At 41.8% G+C, this 24659-nt stretch overlaps 1 protein-coding gene and 1 long non-coding RNA gene across 3 annotated transcripts in view; one reads left to right on the top strand and one right to left on the bottom strand.

Annotated features, from left to right (window-relative positions):
* The window catches only part of LOC149523457 (uncharacterized), a 131357-nt gene extending 117014 nt beyond the window's left edge, over positions 1-14343 (bottom strand). The window contains exons 1-2 of one of the 2 annotated variants that reach the window (XR_016347025.1): positions 14226-14343; positions 3852-3974 (exon numbers count right to left, since the gene is read on the bottom strand). This is a non-coding gene — a long non-coding RNA (uncharacterized LOC149523457). Of the gene's footprint in view, positions 1-3851; positions 3975-13208; positions 13356-14225 lie in introns of those variants that run through there. The other variant, XR_016347026.1, reaches the window with a different exon arrangement.
* A 2542-nt stretch (positions 14344-16885) lies between these two features.
* The window catches only part of PHACTR3 (phosphatase and actin regulator 3), a 207490-nt gene continuing 199716 nt past the window's right edge, over positions 16886-24659 (top strand). The window contains exon 1 of the mRNA XM_075901114.2: positions 16886-17424. Within this exon, the coding sequence (XP_075757229.2) occupies positions 17316-17424 (109 nt within the window). The 5' untranslated portion in view covers positions 16886-17315. The remainder of the gene's footprint in view (positions 17425-24659) is intronic.

Here is a 24659-nt window from a genome sequence, read left to right as displayed (position 1 = left end):
AGGAATCAGCTGATTCCATTTTGAACCAACCCAAACCTTCCTAGGTTTGAAATGTACTTTTGCCTTTGGAAGAACAGCTGTTCTGCAAACCTGTTTCCTTTACATTGCTGTTGAAGCCCAGCTTTCCAAAGAATAGGACTGCGTGGCATCAGCGCCAACAGAAAACTAAGCACATTTAAACTTGCAACACACCCAACAAGCAGAATTTTCTTTTTAAAGGATGTCTGTTGTTATGGTAACATACACATCAGCTGTCCTGAGACTATTAGCAAAAATGGTACCTTTAAAAATATTTGAGTTTTGTTTCTGTTAAAGCCAAAAGCATGTTTCTTCCCAAATGAGAAGTAACTATGAATTGTAAAGGCCTAGAAGCACTCACTGTCCCAACCTTCCTTATCTGGTTATGCTCCATTGAAAGAGACTTTACCAGCACTTTTATGACTCTGGAGAGTAGTGCCTATTAGTAGGTGGGGAACTCAATCCCTGTCTGCTTTAAATCTAAATGGGAAGTGTTTAAACACTATTGTTAACTATTCCTCTTTCATCTTTAGCTGTAGCTTGAGGGATGGGGAGTAGGTGCTGGAGTTGGTTAATTACAGGCAGTCCCCGGGTTACGTACACGATAGGGACTGTAGATTTGTTCTTAAGTTAAATTTGTATGTAAGTCGGAACTGGTACATATTGTAGGGAAAACTCTAGCCAAACATTTCTCCAGAGCTCAGTTTTATTCTCCCACACCTCACTTCCCTCAGTCCTTTATTCTCAAGCTGAGGTGTCTGCTGAGAAAAGCCGCTCCGCGTCTCCCTGGTTTGCTGGGGGGGGGGGGGGGAGGGTGCTAGCTTCGCGTCTCCCTGGTCTGCTGGGGGGAAGCAGCTAGTGCGGGGTTGCCTCACCCCGTTTGTAAGTAGGGATCCAATGTAAGTCGGATCCATGTAACCCAGGGACTTCCTGTATTGGGAACCTATTTGAAGTCTGTCCCCTCTTCACACTCCAGCAAAAGTAGGTCAGGAGCAGGAACCACCAGACAAGAGGAGCACATATGGTAGAAGTGACAATGCTAGTGCTGAGATCTAGTGTTAAAGACCCTCCCTGTGAAACTGATGCAGTAGCATCATTCTTCTCTCGCAACAGATTTTCACAAGTCTGTCTCCATTAACGTCACTGTTTTACCATGTATCAGAGGAGAATCAGATCAGGTTCTTCTAGGAAGTCATATTAAAAAACCAACTAGTAAACTGAAAGCAAATCACCTGCTAGTTTAATCCTTGTAAAAGATTCTGCTCTGTTCTTATGCTTTTGGTCACCAGTCAGCTGGACAGATTTCCCAGCTTTCCTTCCAAGTACTTAGATCTAACTCAGAACACAGTTCTGTAAGACACTGAGTAGAGATGTAAAAAAACTGTTAAAAACCCTGTAACCATTAAAAATCTTAGTGGTTCCATGTTCTGGGTTCTTCTGTAAAAAGCTTATACTGCAGAACCCACAGCTCTAACAGAGCTCACAGCATCCTGGCTCTTGGTGCACACCAGCTTCCAGCTGCCATCCCCACACCCAGGGAGCTGGCTGTGCTGAGGGATCTGCAATATAAGCTTTATACTATAGAACCTGGAAGCATGGGGCAACAGCCAGCTCCCTGGGAGCAAGGGCATCAGCTGGAGCCAATGTGCGCTGGGAGCCACCTTACATGCACAAGCTCCCTACTGGCAGCCACGCTCCCACAGAGCTGGCTGCTGCCCCATGCTGAAGGCTCTGATACACAGCCAGAAGTGCAGGGCAGCAGCCAGCCTCCCAGAAGCATGTAACCATAATGAAAACCATAATGATAAGTTAATGCTTATTGGTTAACCATTTAAATGGTTACATTCTTATATCCCGCATACGGAGTCCTTTCTTCATGCAAGGTGCTGATGCTTTACATGTTAGAAATGTTCATATCTTTATAGAAATAACATATCTTACATTTTCACAGTTTTGATAACTGAGCTTTTTTACCCTGATCAGTTTCTTTCAGTGCTCCTTTAGCCTCTCAATAGTTCAATGGCACCAGTGGCTGTTTAGCGGGCTTCCTGCTTCTGATGTACTTAAAAGCATTTTGCTATTTTTTTTTGAGTTTTTGGATAGCTGTTCTTCAAACTCTTTTTTGGCTTTCCTTATAATATTTTTATAATTAACTTCACAGAGTTTATGCTCCTTTCAATTTTACATGCTTTAAAATAGTTGTTCAAAAGACTGTAACATCTCTTTTACAAGTTAATTTATCACTTGCAACCAGAAATCAAACAGTCCGGCTGTAATTGCAATATGTCTGTGTTTGTCTGTCTTACAGCAATGCACATTCCAGATGACATGTCAGACCTGCTGCTGTATATGTGTATGTGAGAGAGAGGACGTATCACCATCTAGTGACAGCAGTTTGCATATGACAAATTAATGCTTCTGCACAAATACAGCTGGTTGAAATGTGGTGAAAATCTCGTATGATGTTGTTAACATTTCAAACTTTTAGAAATAAAAACTCAACCAGGTATATATACACCAGCTGGAGCATCTAACTGGCTATCACTACTTAAAATGCATTTTTACGTATCTGATTTCCTGAGCTACTCATCATTCTGCATCATAAGATACTCTCTTAAGTTCCACAGTACATGGGGTAAAATGGAGAGTAATCAAAATAATAAAGGACTAGATCATGCCCATGAGTATGCCTAAATGATGAAAAAGTGTGTTTTCCATTTCAGTTAGCTCAACAAAACGATCTTAATACAATTGTGAAGTTCCTAAGCACCCATGTAAATGCAGTAACACATTCACAATCAAGTTTAGCTGGTCATGTTGTAGCCTAGAAAGGAGCTCTCCTCCTTCTCCTCTTTTCTAAGTTGAGAGCATTCTCACACCAACATATACTGGGATAGAGCATTCACACACCCACCTTTATTCAGGTTGAGCTTGAAGGCTCAATCTAGTGCAAAATAAACAGCAAACCAAACAAGATTTATTTCAGTAATATAAAACTGATATTTCTCTTAAACCAGTGGGGTTATCTAGCCATTCCAATGGCAGACTTTAAACAATTTTCATTTCTCCTGGATTGGAACATTTAAAAGACCAAATTGCAATGTGTAGAAAGTATCTCTCTCGTTTATCCTAGGTGGACAGAATCATGTTATGATGAAAAAAAATTAGACACAATGAACACAGATACATTCAAAAATTGTCAGATAAAATGTGAGCCTAAATTCTAAGAATGATTATTAAAACTGGGCATACTAGCATCTTTCTTTGATAAATCAAGCAACATGTATACCTCATCTTAGCTACAAGAACACATCGTGTCAGTGCTCCTTAATCATAGTGGAGAATATAGGCATACATTATCATAGTAGCTTTTTAAAGAGTAGTAGAGAGATGTAACTAAAGTGTAACTTTGTAACTAAAGTGTTCAGTATGACCAGCTGATAAGTTCCAGGCTCCAATATTTGATTTGCACATAAATAGGATATATTTTAAAAAATATTTGACATTTTCAATCAGATTTCTATGCACATTTACTGGTGGATAATAGCAGGAGGATGTTCATCCTTAAATATTATACAAAATTTGATCATTCTACAACACTTAATGCACAATTCTATTGATGTTTCAAATTGATTTACTAACTACCACCAATGTCATTTCTGCTACCTACATGAAAATGTTTGCTGAGTTGCAGCAACACAGAAGATTGCTGAGGGCTATAAAAATAAAAGCCTAATAAGTAACCCAAAATAAGCATCAATCAAATGACTTTGGGAGGGGGGAAAAAATCAGCCGCTTTCAGTTTTCTTAACATTGCTTACTTACAAACTCACCAGTCCTTAGTTGTTTTCCATTTCCTGGATGGAAAGTACCGAGTGATGGAAACAAAAGTGTAAAGGCAATGACATCATGTAGTTGATGCTTTGTAGAAGATAAGTCCAAGGGGCTTCAAAAACCTGTCAAGAATAGGTGGTAGTTTAAAACCAATAGTCTTTGATATTATTGATATCTGACAATGACTGTTCCAGGTTTTGTGGTCCTGTGACACTGGCATGACCCTGTACCTCCATTTTACCTCCATTTTACCATGAAAAATTTAAAGTAACCCTCCCAAAACATTTATTACTAATTATTCTCAGGTATATATTGTTCCTATTGATGCTAATGGGACTCTTGCTAACAACTTCTAAAGGATAAGAAGCAGAATGTTTGCAGTTAATTACTTGAACATTTGAGAAGTAAGCATCATATAAATGATGATGATCCAGATTATCAAGAGCAATCTTTTGTATGTACCTCACACATGCATGAATTAGACATGTACAAAATTATACCTTTGAAAATCTGAGCCAAAATCATTTGGAAAAGAAGAAATTATGTAAAGGCTAATGTAATTGGGATGAATCCCCTAGAATGCAGGCCACCACCTATACCCCTCCCCCAGACCTGTATCTATCAATCAGGTCCTCACTCTTTAAGAGAGTACTCATTGGGTGAGAGTACTCAGTGGCCGCTTTTGCTCAAAAACTTGCCAGCTGTCTACACTGGCCGCTTGAATTTCCGTAAGAGCACTGCATGTAGAATAGTGATAGAAATGTAGCCGTGTTAGTCTGGGGTAGCTGAAGCAAAATGCAGGACAATGTAGCACTTTAAAGATTAACAAGATGGTTTATTAGATGATGAGCTTTCGTGGGCCAGACCCACTTCCTCAGATCAAATAGTGGAAGAAAGTAGTCACAACCATATATACCAAAGGATACAATTAAAAAAATGAACAAATATGAAAAGGACAAATCAAAATTGCAGAACAGGAGGGGGATGCAGGGGGGGGGGGGAGGAAGGTAAGTGTCTATGAATTGATGATATTAGAGGTAGGGAGAATGTCATCAATTCACAGACACTTACCTTCCTTCCTCCCCCCCCCCCCCTGCATCCCCCTCCTGTTCTGCAATGTGATTTGTCCTTTTCATATTTGTTCATTTTTTTAATTGTATCCTTTGGTATATATGGTTGTGACTACTTTCTTCCACTATTTGATCTGAGGAAGTGGGTCTGGCCCACGAAAGCTCATCATCTAATAAACCATCTTGTTAGTCTTTAAAGTGTTACATTGTCCTGCATTTTGCGTAAGAGCACTGACGTTCTAATGTAAGAATTCAGTGCTTCTTGTGCAAACACTTTGACACTCCTGCTCAGGGATAAGCCCTCTTGTGCAAGAATACTTGCGCAAGAGGGCCAGTGTAGACAGGCACCTTAATTTTTTGTGCAAGAAAGCCCGATGGCTAAAATGGCCATCGGAGCTTTCTTGCGCAAAAGCGCGTCTATAGTGGGCAGGGATGCTTTTGTGGAAATACTTTTAACAAAAAAACTTTTCTGTTAAAAGTATTTCAGCAAAATCATGCGAGTGTAGTTCCATCCATTGTTAAATGGCACACTCAAGTGCATGACAAACTGAAAGCCTGAAACTGAACCTGTCTTCTTGTTAATAGCAAGGCTCATATAGACCCTCTCTTTCTAATTCCAACATAATTAGCTACAATAGTCAAAAACTCCCATGGGTTTTGAATTATATGCCCTCTGCTTCACATGGATGCAGTGCATTGTTAGGTTTCTTTTTGTTTTTCTTTTTTTAAATTATTATTAGACACAGATCAGATATTTTCAGACAGCTATCCATAATAACTCCAAGAGATCTTTACTCATGTGTTCAACTAACAGAGACTTCCATCATTGTGTATGTATATTTGAAATTATATTGAGCATTACTTTGCATTTATCAACATTGAATTTCATTGTGTTGCCCAGTCACCTAGTTTTGTGAAATCCCTTTGTAACTCTTTGCAGTCTACTTTGGACTTGACTATCCTGAATAAATTTTGTATCATCTGCAAATTTTGCCTGTTTACCTTTTTTCCAAATAATTTATTAATGTGTTTGACAGCACTCACCCCAGTATAGTCTCCTGGGTGGACAACTCTATTTACTTTTCTCCTCTCTCACCATATAGTTCCACCCTTTGTTTCTTATCTTTTGACTAGAGTACCTGACAATGCTTTCTATCTCATCTAATAATCCTTTTAATCATCTTAATCAGCCTGCCTCTATCTATCTATCTATCTATCTATCTATCTATCTATCTATCTATCTATCTATCTATCTATCTATCTATCTATCTATCTATCTATCTATCTATCTATCTATCTATCTATCACCACTCTGTCCCAAAGGATGTGCTTCCAGCTTCTGAATTCATCACTTCACAACTGAGGGCTTGTCTCCACTATGTCATGGTGCAGTGATTGAGCCAATGGCTGTCGATTTAGCATGTCTGCTTAGATACGATCAGTTGATCTCCGAGCACTCTCCCATTGACACAGGTATTCCACCTGGATGAAAACAGTGGCCCGCGTCAATGGGACAGCAACTCCTGCTGACTTTAAAGCACACAAAAAGTATGTTAATGATGTAGATTAGGTCGACAGTGGGGGTTAGTGTAGATTAGGCCTCCAAGTGTGTTGCAGTTAACATCTCTGCCTGGGGCTAGAGAGAGTAGACCACTAGTAGAAAATTCAGGGGGCCTACCACCTCCAGGCCCCCAAATGGTGCCCTGCATCCCAGTGAAAGTAGCACTGATTTCAGTGGGAGTTTTACCTGACTCAGAACTGCAAGATTTTAGTCCACATGTTACAAAAGGACAATGAATTAGTTCTAATCATAAGACACACCCTATTCATATTTGCACGATGTGGCTAATATTAGAAATAATTTTACTTTATTCAGGTTTTTATATTTCAACAGCGCTATCCAAAATGTACAGCAGTTAAATCACAAGTGATCTGATACAGAGCACACTGAAATCCGTACGATTCTTTCTGTTGCTTTCAGGGGTTTAGATCAGACCCTAAATCTTGGGTACTATGCAACTATGTGTTGATCTCTTGAGTATTATTAATAATAATAATTAATAATTACTCATAAATAAGTTAATTTTGGCAAATCTATGTGTCTTCCTTAATAGTCACAGAAAAAGCCATTTACAGTGTTTAATGCAAAATGCGATCTGTGCCATTAAAAGATTTTTCTTTGTGCAGTTCCATGCTGTGTATCTAAAAATAGGCCCATTTCTTCCTTTTACTTATGTCTGTTCCCAAAAGTTATGCATTTGGTGCAGAAGAACACAGAGTTTGTTACAATAAAGGAAACATGTTGGATATATACACGGAATTCCTGCTGGTTGCAATGGAAGCTGTGTGCCTGTACCAGAGGGAGCTTGACCTAGAGAGTTTATAATAACCTAATTAATTAGTTAATATTCCCATAGTGTTTTGAAGATGAAATGTGCGATTTAAATCCTATTATTATTGCTTCAACAGAATGATGAATGACACTGGAGTAGCCTGATTAAGGTAAAGCTTATGAAGATGGAATGTTGTATAGCGGTAACGGCTATAGGGCTTGGAATAATTTCTGGGTATGTTCTTGCCCTGGGGCTGAAGCTGTTTTTGCCTGAGCCCTGAAGCCAAAGCTCTCACTCAGTGTCTGAACTTGCTTCCTGCTTGAAGTCAGCTTTCCTTTGAAGCCTGAATCATGCCTAGGATGTGAACCTTGGAGCTATGTCATCTGCATCAGATACCCTGGACTTCAAAATATTTTGTTGGCCCATTGCCAGGTTTCCAGGGAGAGATACCGTGCGCGCGCACGCATGCACACACACACACACACACACACACACACACACACACACACACACACACACACACACACACACACACACACACAGGGCAGCTGGTTGAGAAGGTTAAGAATTGTTTGATAAAACTTTGCTTTTATTTCAAATAAAATGAATATTTGGAGGGGCGGGGGAGATTGTCAGAACACTTTAAATCTATGAGTTTAGATTTTTTTTTTACCAAAACCTGAAAATATTTCTATAAAATGTTGATAAAAGTGTTTTAAGGAGGGGTGTGGGGGGGGGGGGGAATACACAGAGATAGAAAAAGAAAAGAAACTGGGGTAGGGGAACAGAATAAACAGGATTGATTGGTTAAAACACATAATAGATGGCATCAAAGGATTAGAGATCTGAAGTGAAATTCTGACCCCAGTGAAGTCAGCGGCAGCTTCTGCTGGTTTCAATGGAACCCGAATTTCACCACTGGTGTCTAACTCCAGAATCTTAGGGCTGGTTAGACGTCAGTTTAGGGCTTTCAGCTAAACTTTGTCTTAACCTGAAAAATGGGTTTCAGGAAAGACCGATTGGAACAAAAGTCCACGCATTTTTATGGGATCTTAAGCTAAAAGTCCCTTATGTTTGATATTTAAAATAGATTGGCGCTTTCTTTTTAGAAGGATGGTCCAGTGTTTAAGGAACTAGCCTAGAAGATGCGAGTTTAATTCCCAGGTCTGCTATAGGCTTTGTGTGCTATTGGGTAAGTCGCTTTGGTCCAGACATCTGCAGGGACTTGGTTAATTCCAGTTTTCAGGTGCCACTGTGGTCCACAAAACTCCTACTTGGCTGCTGCCTCATCCTATAGGCATCTAACTTGCTGCTGCAAAAGTCCTGTAGGTATCTACGTTTTTGCTCCTGGGGATACAAGCTTCTGTCTCATTCTAGACATCCAGACACTTATTTCAAGCCTAGTCCCTAATGCAATTCAGGGAAGGTAAGAGTCTGCCCATTGATGAGGGCCCAATATAGTTGATGTGCTCTGAGCACAAATACCAAGTCAGACTCCACTCAACAAGCCAGCCAGTGCACACTCTCCCATCCTTCAGTTTTGTGGTTAAAGCACTCTTCTATGATGCAGGAGCCTCAGGGTGTGTCTAGACTACCTAGTTTTGTCGACAAAAGTGGACTTTTGTCGACAAAACTATACCAGCATCTACACTACCGCTGAGTTCTGTCGACATAACGTCGACAGAACTCAGCAGTTTTGTCGATGCTGGTATACCTCATTTTACGAGACATAACACCGTCTGTCGACAGAACTCTGTCGACAGAAGGTGTTATTGCCTGTAACATTGCGTCCAGACTACGGAGTTCTGTCGACAAAGCAGCTTGCTTTGTCAACAGAACTCAATGTGTCTGGACGCTCTTTGTTGACGGAAGTTTTGTCGACAGTATCTGTCGACAAAACTTCCGTCGACAAAATGCGGTAGTCTAGACGTACCCTCAGGCTCAGTTCTCTCCTCTGCCTAAGGAAGAAAAAGAATTTGAACCCACATCTCTCACAAGAAGGCTCTAACCACTGAGTTCTGGGATATGCTGATACAGGACTCCCTCAGTCTCTCCTGTTGAAGCTGTTACACTATGTACCATTCAGTCTCTGGCAGAGGAAAGAATTTAATTTAGACCCGCCATAGCACCAGTGGCTGCCGTAACCGCTGGAATAAAAAGTTTTAAAGCTGGTGGTGGCAGCACCTTCCCCTTCACCTGCTTTTGCGGGGAGTACAGCAAGCACCTAATTAATTCACACAGGAATAATGTAAAAAAACAGCAAGCAAATGGTCTGGTAGCACTTTATAGACTAACAAAACATGTAGATGGTATAATGAGCTTTCATGGGCACAGCCCATCTACATGTTTTGTTAGTCTATAAAGTGCTACCAGACCATTTGCTTACTGTTTTTTTTCTGTAACAGACTAACTCAGCTACCCCCTGAAGCTCAGGAATAATGTAGAAATCTAAGCTGCTGACTGACTCCTGGAGTAGATTCCCAACTCTGAATCACAAAGAGAAAGAGTTGCCTCCTTGCAGCTCAATGTACCTCAGTATAGAGTTGCTAGATGGTTTCAACAAAAATACTAGACACACTTGACATTACATCACAATCTACATCACATCTTATTTCAAAAATACCGGACATCTATATTTTCTCATTTATATTTTCTCAATTTGTTTCCCGAACAGAAAGCTCAAAATTGGACACCTGGCAACCCTAACCTCAGAGAGGGGCAGGGCTTAGGACCCTAGCCCCCCTCTCTTTTCCACTGGGTAAATTAGACAGCTCCTGGTCCACCATGTTGGCTTTTGGATCCCATTCTGAGGTGCCTCTCTCTCCCCGTCCATTGTAAATGAAGCCTAGGCACGTAACTCAGGCTTTGCAGATCCTATTGTAGTTTCAATGATTTTCTAGACACCTCAAAGTTAGGTGTTGCAATTCCTAAGTCCCATAGCTGCTCTGTGCCTCAGGTCCCCATCTTTAAAGTAGGCTGTTGGGAAGATAAGTACATTAAAGATTGCAAAGTGCTTTGATATCTATTGATGAAAAGTGCTATGCATTACTGTTTGCTTTTCCTCTCTCTAATTTTTTCCTTGGGTCTAGAACCTCTCTTGCACTACAAATGGAACAGGCAAATATTTCATCACCTTCTGCAGTGTTAATTATTGTTCATTTATAGAAAAGATTGAAGTAGTTGGTTTGATGTTGCCCCGAGTCCTCTTTTTGCTATGTTATTTTTCCAGTCCCTAAATCATCACTGAAGTAACCCCATATATCTCAGATTATGAACTATTTTGCAGATAAAAGTGGACACAACAAGTGTCTTTCAGTTCAGTTATTTAAATTGTTCTTCCTTGTTTGGCAGATAATATGACTGGGCCATGTAAGAGATGCACATACTCAAAAGAGAACAGGGCAAAAAAGAACACCCTGCCAAAACGCAGCATGTGCACCTTTCTTCCCAAATGTTTTAAAAGCTTGAAGTAAATTGGGCATGGAAGTCAAACAAGACTTACCCCCCAGGGAACTTAAACTTGCACAAATCAACATTTACTTGGCATGTCATCTCAGGTCTGACTTTTCAGAGGTCATATTTTCCCAGTCTGAACTGACTGTTCCTTTATACTGACCCTCTGTTCTTCCCATCTTCGGTCTCTCACTCGTCATCTGATGACAAACTGAGGCAGTGCAGAGTGGAGAGAAGAAAAAGGAAATGGGAAAAATCAGCCTCCAAACTCTGTGCAGCAGTGGACAATTCCTGGAAACTGTCAGAAGCACCAATTGAAGCCAAAAATCTCTGCCTATTACTATTTGGGTCCCTTATCCCCATTTTATAGTAGCAAGTATCTTGTTTTTGAAAAAGGAATTCTTCAAGTCCTTCAATGCGATATGGAACACCAAACAGTAATAATTTTGATCTGTTCTTAATGGCATGAATTTATTTACCACTTTCTTGGCACATGAGTTCCCACATGTCCCCTTGTCCTACTTACCAAGGTATTGTCTGAGCAAAAACAGGAAATAGGAACCTTTTGAGCATCAGAAGACGTAACATCAGCATTACTAATCTGAGCTTGCTGAGTTACAGCACGCTGGCATAAAATCTAAAAAGCCAGGTAAGAACCACATGAGCCAGAAACAAATAATCCTTTTTGTTGCAAGATCTGAAAACATTGCTTGAAGCAAAAAAAAAAAAAAAATCATCTCCCTTTGTCATCAAAACAATCATGGCTTTAGAGCTGACATTATTATAATTCTTAATTTGTCCTAAGTCATTTTTTCCAAAGGAAGAAATAACGAGAAAGATTAGAGGTATGATCAGAGATCACAGATGAGCTGTTGAGTAATGGAAATGTGGCTGTTGACTATTCTGCTGACTCAAGAAAAATTGGGTCAACGTGATTCATCTTGTCTTTGTTTCTTTCCTTCAAAGAAATATTTTCAGAATTCAGCTATTACACCATCTAGGGTCTTTTTGGTTTTGTTTTTTAAATGGAATATAAAATAAAGTATCTATTCATTTGTCTTCTATTCCTCAGAAATAAAATTAGTAAAATTTTACTGCTGCCTTTAATTATGTTTGGGTGTTAACTTTCTGTAGTAAGTTACATCAGTGGAATTCTAATGTGGATGGCTAGGGGATTCTTTTTTAGAGGGGGAGGGGGTACATAGTTCATAAGTATTGCTTATTTTAGTATTTACTGAATGGATATTTCATTTAAAAAATAAGTTTAATCAATTTTTAAATTTGGAATGGAGAAAAATACAATGCCATTTTCTTTAAACTAAACACAATTCAAATTGAAGTAATTGTGACATTACCAAGGGAACAATTTGGACAGCTGAACAGCTGTGTCCCCTCAATTCTACTACCTGAGGTGCCTTTTATGCGGCTTCACTGTGAGTGCAATTACGCCTGGTCTCCTCACACTCACAGCTTCCAGCATGTAAATCACTCTCAGGTATATTGTATGACTGCTGTAGCCTGCCACAACCAGTGTTCCCTGTAAGCTGAGTGCTTGACAGCGACCCAGGAGAGAGTCAGAGGCTTCCGACTGATTAACAGAGTGCCAGCAGCTGCCCACAACCAACAGTAGCATCTGTTTTGATTGGTAGTACACGCCTGCACTTGCCTTGGTGCACATAACAAAATTGATTCTGCACATAGTCATAAAAATTAGAGGGAACACTGCCAGCCTCCCATGCATTATACTGCATGGCAACACCAGGAAGATTTTAGTCCCAGACTTTCACTCAGAAAAGTGCATCTTGTATAGCTGAGCATTCTGCTGGAAAATACAAGCTCATATAAAATCCATCATGTTATTAACAGAAAATGATATGCATAAATTTATTATTTCAAATGGAGTTTCCCAAACCCTTCAATCCATACACACTGATTTAGATTAAAAATAACAAAACAAGTTTCTTAACTACAGAAAAATAGATGGCAAGTGACATAAAATTCAGAGCTGTTTACAAATAAATTAAAGGGAAAATCCAACCAATCCCTAATTTAACAACCTAAGTGAATTCAAAGCAAAATCCTTCCAGTCAGGATCTCTCTTCCCCATCCAAAGCTACTTCCTTTGTTCTTTTAGGGTTGTTGATGGATAGGGTTGAGTGGGAAATCATTTGGGGCATCGGTTGCCCATTTTTATATTTTTTCCTTTCTTGAGAATCATCTGGGGTTCATGAGTCAGCAAGTCTGGGAGGCTGAGAATTTCCAGATGTTTGTTTTTGCTAAAATGTAATTATCTCATTCACATATTTTTTCCTGCCAAAGAATGGCAACTTAATCCGATGGTGGGCCATTTGATTAAGCACACATCTGGCTAAAGCAAAGTTGGCCTTTTATCTCAGAGGAACTGGTTTGTGGAAACTTCCCCAGATTTTAGCTGTCTACACTTCCAGAGTTTCATGCTATCATTTTTTGTGCTAGACAAGCGCTGGTTTTGTGTACTCACGTAATTCCACAGGCATCAGATCGTGTTCACATTTGTAGCACTTCCATTGCGGATGAGAGCAGCGCTCTTACGGCAGCCATCCCATAGTGCATTTCTCTCCATTTTGACAATCGGTCTTGTGGGAAGAGGGGTGGTGAACGCTGGGTATTCTGGGTCCCTGCTCAGTGACCCACAATGCACTGCTTCATGTCCCAGCAGACCCACTACTTCCTTTTTCTTTTGCAGCATTTTTAATCCCCTCCCCTTATTGTTTTGCTGTTTTTCCCCACCCCAGCTGCAACCAAGAATGGATCCTACACGGCTGTCCCCTGCTCTTATAGCTGCCACTAAATACATCACACATAGCAGTGCAGCTGTTCTTAAGTTGTAAAGACAATGGTAGTTAGAAATGCCTGATGAGCTTCCTGAAATGAAAAGCATCAACATTTGATTGCTTTTAGCATTAAATGAGTAGCTGAGCACTGTGGATCAGCGATTTTGGGCTACAGAAACTAACTCAGAGTGGTGGGATCAAATCCTTATGCACATCTGGGATGACAACCAGTGGCTTCAAAACTTTGGAATGCGGAAAGCCACCTTCATGGAACTGTGTGCTCAGCTTTCCCCAGCTTTCACTGTAGAGAAGTGAGTGGCAATCACTTTGTGGAAGCTGGCAACTCCAGACAGATACCAGTCAGCTGAGAATTGGTTTGGAGTGGGGAGATCAACCATTGGTGCCACAGTAACTGGGCTTGCTGAAACAAGCCTCGTAGTAATCCCCTGGGTTGCGTTGCTTGGAAGAGGAGGGTTTGTAGGAAAGGAGGAAATAAGGGTGGGGATGCAGCAGGGGTAGGAAGAGGCAGGGTGGGGACAGAGTAGGGATTGTTCCGTGTCCCACAGCCCTAAGGGACAGCCCTACAGGGTCACGCCACCAGAGAAGTAGATCAAATCATGGAACAGGCCACACAAATACCTCATGAAAACCTGCCTCTATACAGAAAATAAGCCATCAACTGCACGCCCCTCATAGTCACTTACCATCCCTCCTGGAAATCATTAAACAACTACAACCCATGCTTGATGAGGACCACATTCTCGAAGAAATCTTTCCCAAACTCCTTCCTCCCCTTCTGGCCTTCAAACACCATATTTGCTGGAATTAAAAAAAAAATCAGCCTAGTGCAGACACCGAGAACGGAAAATTTTAACTCAAGTTGTTAGTTTCACAAAGTTATAAGCAACTGTAGATAGTCTAATAAGAGGACATGTCTGGCAATCTTAAGTGTAGGTGCCTCTACCAGCTATACCCGTAACACGTACATACGTATGTGCAAACCCCTAGCCCTGAAATCTTGCTTTTGTGTCAAGTGTCTATTAACTAGGGATGTTATATACCGTGAAATTGAATAATTGTGTAACTGCATCAGATTTTAGTGGTTACACGGCTATCTGATAGCCTCCAGCTCCCACCTCTCCCCTCCTTTGCTGCCTCTGATACAGCAAGGTGAGGGGGGAGTGCATGTAGTCGACAGGATTAACCAATAAGCCTGGTTAATCATGTAATTGACTATGCGTTGACATCCCTAGTATTAGCACTCAGTCCCAACAGCAACTGCATTATTGGGGGGGAGGGTGCTTTTTACAGATAATGTGTAGGTCCAAGGACACTGTTTATTAGGGATGTGAACAGGTAACCAATTAAACAGTTACCTTAATGCAGTGATCCCCAACCTTTTGGGGCTGCTGGGCGCCTGGGGGCGGCACCGTGCATGCACCACGCACTCGGGGTGGGGGCCACGCATGCACCTGGGGCGCAAGAATGGCTCGGGCTGGCACTGGTCACTAGGCGGGCGAATATACAAGCCCTGGTGGGCGCCATGGCACCCACAAGCACTGCATTGAGGACCACTGCCTTAATGGATGATGCTTACCGGGTAACAATTAACTGGTACCCAAGAGCTGTTCCCCACCCATGGCACACCCACAGGTAGAGGACTGCTCCAGTCCCGCCAGACCTCTCATGCGGACCCCACGTTGTCTGGGAGCCAGCAGCTCCCCAGTGGGGGCTGACAGGGAAAGCCACAACAGCTGCCGTGGAAGGGCCAGGAGTCCCAGCAACTGCCCCCAGGCTGGAGCAGCCCCTGCCTGAGGTGGGGACCACTCTAGCCTAACCCAAGCAGGTGGGGGCGGCGGGGTCCGGAGCTGCTCCAGCCCTGCTGGAGAGGTCCCTCACCCTTCCCCCATTAATCAGTGAAATCTAGTGTTAGCACTATGTTTAGCTGTTTAACCAATTAAACAGGATTTTACATCTCTACTGTGTACTTTATGCAAAGGCTGCATGGATGAACTCAGTGCTTCTGCACTAGCAGAGCAGTGACTAAAAAGGGTCCCTCCTTCTCTAACTGGGACATCAATCGCTTAAAGTTTTAATAGGGAAAAAATCACACAGAGCATTGGACCATATGCTGCCAAGCAATCTACCAGGGTTGTAGTTTTGGACAGGAACCAGATGTTTTGATTCCTGGGAAATGCCACAAATTAGGGAAGGAAAATCCAGTCAAGAAGAGAATTTTAAAAAAAATGAAATTGCAAGGAAAATCATCATTTGGGGTCAGATGAAATTGTTTGCTCCAGTTTTTTGACTTTTTATTATGTTCTTATTTAAAATATAAAATAACTTTTTTAAAAATCGTTTCAAAAGTTAATTATGTTGCTCTGGAAAATCCCTGACTAGCTGTACTCACCAGCCACAAAAAAGCAGTCTGCTCTGATTGAGCTACCTTGTTCCTCAATCAGGCTGTTAAAGAAAGCACTGATAGTACCACAGATTCACCCGTAACTCTAACAAACTGTGCCAGAGCAGCTAGCGCCTGGCAAATTGGAAGCTGCCACAGGACCGCGTTTTAGACAGCTCGTCAGGTGACATGGGCAGCAGCAGCAGCTCGCCGGGTTTCTCGTGCCACCAGCTATTTCTCCACTTCTGGATTAAATGTAGGCAGGAGAGGCTGAGCTGGGAAGCAAAGTGGAGGCAAAGGGGACGGAGCCAACAGCTGGTTCAATCCATAACCCAGTCAAGTGCCCAGAGGAGAGGGGCCAGAAAAGGCAGCCACGCTGCACTTGCGGACATAGGACCCCCTGCGCACCCCAACACGCCCGCTACGCACCCCCGGTGCGCACATGCGATGCACCCGTTGCACGCGCCGACACACTCTTCACGTGCAGTCCGGCACACTAGCCCGCTGCCCACACGCGGCGCGCTTTGCAGACCCGGAGCAACGCAAGAGGGGCTCGCGCGCAGCGGCTGCTCCCGAAAGAGGCGGGGAGGGAGGAGAGAAGGGGCCAGTCTCATTAGGATTTCTCCCTCCCCCCCAATTCACACGCACCCGGACAGACATTGGGATGATCTGATTGGGCACACAACAGCCCAACCTCAGCCAGGGGCTGCTCCTGACTCGCAGCCGAGGGTTGGGGGGAAATAGTCGGGGGAAGGGAGCAGAGATGGGGGGGCTGAAATGCAAAATAGCTGCGGTTTAACAGTAGGACCCCCCCCCCCCCAGCTTCCTCCACCTCCTCCCTTCCCCAGGAAAAAGGGGGAGGGCTCCCCTGGCGCGCGCGCACCTGCTGCTGCCCCCTCTTTGTGCAGTGCAGGTGTCCCCTCTCCCAGCCCACCCCTCCATCCCACTGTGATGTCACGCTCCCTCTCGCGGGGCATGATGGGAGAATCCCAATGTTTTCCAACAGATGCTCTAAGAAGAGCCGCAGATTGAAGCGATCGCAGGAGCGAAGAATTTGTGATTTGGTGGAAAGGGGCGCGGGGGTGGAGGGAGGAGGGGAAGAGCCCCAGCTCATGCCAGCCCCCCACGGAGCAGCACCCCCTTGAGCCGCGCAGATAGAAAGTTCGCCCATGAGTGGCAAAAGAAGGCCCGGGGAGTAGAGGCATCTCTGCGGCTGCTGGATGGTGCAGGCGGGGGGCATTGACGGGAGCTGGCTAACGGAGGCTGGAGAAGATGCTGCCGCGGCTGGGGCTGCCTGGCTGAAGCTCCTGGCGCGCTGGGCTCCCTCCTCCCCTTCCCCGTGGTGACCTTGGCTGCCTCCCGTCCTCCCCTCGCCTCGGAGACCCCCCCACCTATGGCTGCAGCGGAAGAAGGGGCTGGCTGTTTTCTCCCGAGAGGCAGGTCCCAGAGTGACCCCAGCATCCTCACCGACTGCGCTGCCCCTGAAGCCGGGGAGAACCCAGGTGAGAGCAGAGCTCGGGGTAGGGGAGCAGGAAGAGACCAGCGGGGGCATCCCTCTGCCCTCTTGGTGCAAACTTGCCCGCCGAGGCACGGCAGGAAATCAGCGGCATATTCCCCGCAGGGAGCCCTGACACAGGATTGCCTCAGAGTCTCGCTGGGGCTTGGCCAGACCGCCTCAGTCTGCAAACTCAGCGAGGAGGCAGGAGCGGGGCTGAGATCAGAGCCTTGCTCCCCCTCCTCTCCACATCCCTCTCTGGGACTGTGCAGGGGAGGGGTACACCTCCGGGCTTGCAGTTCTAGAGCTACCTGGCTAGCAGGCATTGCTCAGCACAAGAACGACCCATGTATGCATCACGGCAGGGGGCAGGCTTAGGCAGTTGCTTTAGGCCAGGGGACTGGGCACACTCCCCCTGTCACCTCTAACCAGTCCCCTCCCCTTGCGGGATGAAGCCCTAGGTTAAGCATGGCAGAAATCCAGGCCTGACTGAAGTTCATGTATCTAGTGAAAGGCTCCTGGAATGAGGAAAGCAGAGTGGCTGGACTGAGCAGCTACAGTACTAAGTGAAGCACTCCTCTCTCTAGGCCACTGATTAATACTGTGATTCAAGCTTATGCAGAGCTGATTTATTGCTGGAGGGGGAGAAAGAGGTCCAATACAACAGAAGGGAAACAGGCTGTTGGATAGGATCACCATGGAGACAGGAGGAAGCAGAGTAATAATTAAATGTGCCCCCCCCCCCAGGTAATTTTCACTTCATACTGAGAATTATAATCTTCTTATAAAGTGTAGCAGCAGAGGGAGGCAGTGGGGACTGAAGTATGAGTAGCTAATCACACTATTCCATTTATAAACGAAAATGAAGTATTCCACTGCCAGCACCAGCTAAGAAACATTTTTTCAGCTTAGCTTCATTGTGAAGAATAATTCTTCCATTAAATACAAATGTCTTTAGTGGTGACTTGGTAATTTCAAATTGCCAATATCAAAGTGGTGATGATTGTTTGGCATAAAGAAAAGGTGGGCACAACTGGGTGATGATTTCCTCTAGTCAACTCAATGAACTCCACATCACTTTAATGTGATATGACTGCATGGAAAGGCCTAACCATAAGCCACTGCAAGCAGAGGCTATGCTCTGATTTACCTTACATTTATATAAAGAGTGGATCATTTAGGCACTGTAAGGTTTCTTTGTGAGGGTTTCTGATAGCTTACATTTAAAAAAAATCATACTATGTGGTTTCTACCACTATGAAACAATGAAAGATGGGTTAAGTCTTACAGCCCATGTACTGAATTTTAAACATAGAACTCAGAACCTGACCCAAAAGCCCAAGGAAGTCAGTGGAAAGATGCCTATTGCATTACATGGATTTTAGATCATGCCTTAGTTCCTCTTTTGCAGCTTTGGATTAAACACCCTCAGCCTTCTTTGATGGGTTTGCTTGCCACAGAAGCAGAATATACACGTTGATAATTAGGACCATTTTAAGTTTGACTACTTTTCTTGATCAAGCAATTCTGAACATCTTTTATCTAGCTGAAGAGCTATACACCATGAAATTAATAGAAATGATAGAGGATTTCTCTGGTGCTCAATTGTGTTGGTACCCCAAGTAAAGGGAACAAAGGATGCCTCTAGCATGAAGTACTAGACCTTCTCTCTAAGGGAGAATACTGACTGAGCAGAAACATGCATTCCTCTCTCTTTGATTTCTGAAGGTAAAAGTGACTAGTGAAAGGAAAATTATATGCTCACAATGTAATTTCAATCCTTTCTTGTATTTTTGGAAACAATCAATATAGGAATCAGTAAATGTAGCCAATAGACAATCTAATTTTTAAAATCTATTTGATATAAGGGAAAATAAACACACTTTTTTTTGAAAGAGGGAATGTTACCCACACATTTTCTTCAATTAAAATGCCATAATTTAAGACCAAACATCCCAGTAGCATGAGGAATGACAACTGATGCACAAGTATGCAAGAAAACCCTACCTTGCCAAAAATATACTGCAAAGCATTATATAAGCAAACAAAAGATAACCAAGATTTACAGCATGTGAATAGTTTTGTATTATGTAGATTAAGGATACTCTACATAATTTGTACTTTTCCATGTAATGTATAGATATGTATTTTTAGCAGTTGTTTTTGTCTATGTATGTCAAAGATTTAAGCATAATTTATGACAGGCTATGAATTAGCTACCATCCTACTAGTTACATTTTCATATTTCTTTCTTACAATAGAAAAAAATAACTAAGTTTTATATTTAGTTCTAAAACCAAACACATCTCTATGGAAATAGTCAAAATAACTTTTAGATTTTATCATTCTACTGTGTAATGCTCAGATTTACATTCCAAGCTTGCTTCCATTTAAGCCTTCCTATAGATATCAGAAGAGTAGCACTGGGCTCCTAATTTCAACTTTTATGTTTTTTAACTGTATTTAGAAGTAGTTGCCTAGTTCATTTAAAAATACAGGCCAAAACAGACATTTGTATAGTAAATTATACAGACAAATGTGGCAATAGTAATGTACAATTCTGTAAAATAATTTACAGTGTGTACATTAATTTATGATACACATCACAATTCTTGCAACACTATGTATGTCACAGATACTAATCAGCATGGGTGTGAAGTTATCTTTGACTTAATTAGGGGTGTGTGAGATCTAACAAGAGTTAGAAGATGATGCTTAAAAAGCCAGTTATTTATATCCTTGGGTTGTTAACCCACAATATCACTGGCCTTGGCACAAGAAGAAGGGTAACATTTATTCAAGGATGAATTGTTGGGGGGAAAAAATCCAATATGTTAGACACAAACAGACTTTCCTTCAGCACCTGGCATATGCATTCTGTTCTTGGATCAAACCCTTACTGAAGTCACTACTGAAACATTCGCATCCTGACCTTGTGCTCTTGTTCCACTGTTTTTCCTTTGGTGGGAACAGTGAGTATTCAAATCCCCCCCTTTTTTGAGGGGGGGGTATGATGACTTGGATTTAATTTAACAACTGGCAGGGTCGAACAACTTTCTTCTTAGAGTTTGCTTGGCTGTGCCTACACTGGGAAAATGTATACATGTGGCAACAGATATTAAAGTTAACATGTTTTCTAGAGTTTTATTTCCTCTGAGTAGCCATGACCTTTGTTTAAACAAGTTGCATATCCCTCCTCTTGACCTATAAAGTATGAGTGTTTTTTTGGCCCCATCATTAGCCATGTGTGTGTCCAGTAACAACGATAGCAGAAGAATCACAGGCAATATCCTTTAATTTTCCATATATCTAACAAGGAGAGTTCTGCTCTGGAGCAATATCACATTTTCAGTGAACACTTGATTTTTACCCAGGCCGTGTCTAGACTACATCCTTTTTTCAGTAAAGGGATGTAAATTAGGCACATCGATATTGCAAATGAAGCCGGGATTTGAATTTCCTGTACTCATTTTTTGGACTTAATGGGGGGGGGGGGAGGGTGAGATCTAACAAGAGGAGTACAGGATCTTTCAAAATGAGATATTTCTGTCGAAAACGCCCCATCTAAACTCCATTTTGGTTTTTTTTTAGAAAAAGCCCCATTTTGAAAAAAGTGGCAGCTGCCATTATGCAAATGAAGTGCGGGAAATTCAAATTCTGGCTTCATTTGCAATATCGACGTGCCTAATTTACATCCCTTTACCGCAAAAGGGAGGTAGTCTAGACGTAGCCCCAGTTTTGCAGCTAAGCTGAATGAGGTACAACAAGGTTATGCACTTGCTCAAATCATATAGCAAACCAGTGGCGCAGCTGGGTGGGATGAGAGCCCAGAATGTTTCATATCACTAGAGTAGGTCTCCTTTTTACTGATTTGGACAAGGAAAGTGGCAGACTCAGAAACAATCCTATGAACACATTGTGCTGAAAACCTTTTTCCCTATTGGAGTTGTAATGGAAGTTTGTGTTCTTTGGGTTGGGATGCTATTTGGAGCGAAATCCTCCTAAGGATTTCCCCCAATCTGGGATAAGTTATCCTCCCTTTCCTTAAAAAAGAGGCTCCTTCTTCCTCTGTGTTGTTGAAAGTGTCCAATTGGCCAGACTCCATGCAAACAGAAAGATAATTTGCTTATGCAAATACTTTCAGAGCTTGATTTTCAAAGAAGTGCTAAGCACCCACAAGTCTGGCTGATACCAGTCAGAGCTGCAATCGCTCTGACAAAAATCAGTCCCATATTTATAGTGTTTTTATTATACTATTTTCTCTGTATAAATGAAAAGTTATGATCTCAATTTACTACAAGATTACAGCAAATACACAGGCCAATGTGATATTCTGTTCCAAAATCTGCTTTGTAAAATTGTTTTTTAAAATGACATATTAATACCATATCAAAAAGTGATCCTAAAGAAAATAAAAGACATCGTGTTCAGTACATGTAGACAACAGGCTTAACAGAAACAGGTGTTACTAAATAACAGGCCTACAAATCTGCTAATAATCAGACATCCTTCATAAGCTTTTAAAATTAATAAAGGCCCCTTTCAGTGATCTGTTAGCACAGTGTTTCTCAACCAGTGGTATGAGTACCCTTAGGGGTACTCGAAAGAAGTCTGGGGGGTATGTCAACACAACTGAAATTTGTAGAAAACTGAATTTTTAAGTTTTACAGCACTTTATTATTTTTGTACTTTTTACATCCAAAAATTTCATTCCCACCAGGCTACGATTAAGTTGTTTAAACAAATGTGTTCCAATGGTAAAAAAAAAAAATTGTGTCTGAAAACTGGGCGGTACTTTTTCTTTAAAGGGGTACTTCATAAAAAAAGGTTGAGAAACACCGTGTTAGGATATGACAACCGTGATCTGAGAAGGAAACATGGGTTTTGTCTGCAGTGGGCATCATTACCAAGTGGACATTTCCTATCCGTAGTAATTAGTTTAACAAGTTTAGATGTAGGGACTGCTGCAAATAGTGTTGATAAAAGTGCTGGATTGGGAGAGAGGGTTAAGTGGAACCATCTGTTTTTGAACTTTCTTTTTCATGATAAAATAAGTGCATTTTGGGTTAAGATTCTGCACACTCTTGTATCACCAGTGAACTCAAGTGACTAGGTTCTTCAGAGCTGGTGAGTTCTCTCTGGTGAGAATGAATACAATATTGCAAATTTAGGGCCTGGTATATCAATCTTCACTCATCCATGGCTGGGGCACAGGCCACTTGCTGGTTTATACTAGAGTAACTGGTGGATTCTTTATAACTTGAAGTCTTTCTGTCAAGATTGAAGGACTTCAGAAGCTCAGTCAGAGGTTATGGGCCTATTTCTTGACTGGGTGGCTGAGGTTCTGTGACCTGCATTGTGCGCATGGTCAGACTGACAGATTTTAAGGCTAGAAGGGAGCATCATGGCTATGAGTCTATGTTGTCTCATTATGATCAGTGTGACTTTTTGCTGAGTAGGAGGTTAAAGGACCCAGGTGATTAAGAGCACATTCTAAACTTGAGGCCCATAGAAATTCCTCTAACTACACATGGAACTTCCTTACACTATGATGCTTGGGATCCAGTCCAACCTATGAATATCATATACAGAACACATCTGCATCATAATAACATTCAGAAGTAGTTCATCATATAGAAGAGGATTATACTCCTACCCCCACCATTGCCCATTAGGTTTTCAGAGCCTTACATGACAGGTGTTTTCAAACTTAGGACCAGTAGATGTTTAAACAAAAAACAATTCTGCAAAAGCGCTTAGGACATCAAACAAAAACTACATATCTTATTTCAGTTGTAGGAGCATTTAAGTAGGCAGTATTTAATAATAATCTAATTTGAAAACTTGAAAGAACACTATAGTTAAACTCCCTTGCTCAAGAGAAGATAAATGGTGAGGGAAATTTCATCCAAGTCACAGGGAAAGATGGTGACAGAAACTCTGAAGTAATCCTATAAATTATTTTGAAGTGCCTTATATTAATCTCCTTCAATCTCTCCCCAGCTCCCAAAAAAAAGTTTGGAAGAAAGAGGTCATTGAAGAAGTCTGGAATTTAAGATGAAAACCAGATCTTTAGATCCTGCAACTATGTCTCAAACAGATGCTGAATCTGAAATAACTCCTTCATTGTACATTTCCAGCAATCAAAGGGAATAGGAGAGAGACTGATAGTCTCATTTGGGTCTTAGATCATAAAAGAAATGGAACTTCACAGAAAAAGAAAGCAAGTTAATGTAAAAGTTTAACTAGTGAAGAGATTCAGACAACTATAATAAAATGACCTTGGGTCCTACAGAAGGAAATAAACCTAATTCATAGAAGGGTATTATTATGCCAGGCATCACTTATAAAATTACCAAGCAAAAGAATTCTTTTTCAGAATTGACACACTGTTTTTCTTCAGTAACAGATACTATTAATCCACCCATCCATGTTCCATACTACCTTGCCCTTCCTCCTCCAGTGGAAAACCAAAGAGCTATTGTAGAACTAACAATAGTGCTGGATCTTTCACTTCTGTGTCAGCTGAGTGCATCAGATTCCTGATTCTAAGTATGGAAGACAGATATGCCTTATACAGGTCAAGCACTAAGCCTACTGAAGACACATGGTGAATTTTCAGTTGCACAGTAACTCATGCAGATGTGCCCAAAATCTCACTATATATGAAACATCTGTGTTCCTGAGAGGCATAGCCTTAGGCATGACAAAAGTTGATCCAGCTACATAAATAAAAGCAACTAATGTGATCAACATTAATGCTGGGATTGGAGAAGATCCATTAGAAAGTCCACAATACAACCTCTTGTACTCAATGTTTTCCCTTTATCATCTGTCATCATTCCGAAGATGCATGGCAAGAGACCGTCAGCAAAATGAGGCAGTTACTTTGCCAGATTGATAAAAAGATGAGATTAACTAGAATTGTTGCTCCTTTTATGTTAAATCTCTTTTGGAAGAGGGAGGCATTTATCATTGCTCAGTATAGCACCACCAAAAACATTAGGACATCAGTGATAACAACTCTTTAGGGAAGGTCATGAGGAAATAACATTCACTACAGGAATACTCTTCATCTGTCTGTTTTTGTAGGCATAACACACTGGATATGCCATTGCACTCCCTTTTACAATCCTACCCTGGGTCGGAAATGGCCACTCATCATTGGCAAGGGTGTGTGGACCTGCTGCCTTTTCCTGCCCTGGCTGCTCCTCTGTAGGCCTAGTACCAACTTGGGCCCTT

Source organism: Pelodiscus sinensis, chromosome 17 (assembly GCF_052426305.1).
Source record: "Pelodiscus sinensis isolate ZL-2025 chromosome 17, ASM5242630v1, whole genome shotgun sequence".
Lineage (NCBI taxonomy): Eukaryota > Metazoa > Chordata > Testudines > Trionychidae > Pelodiscus > Pelodiscus sinensis.
This window is presented reverse-complemented; position numbering and strand designations above follow the sequence as displayed.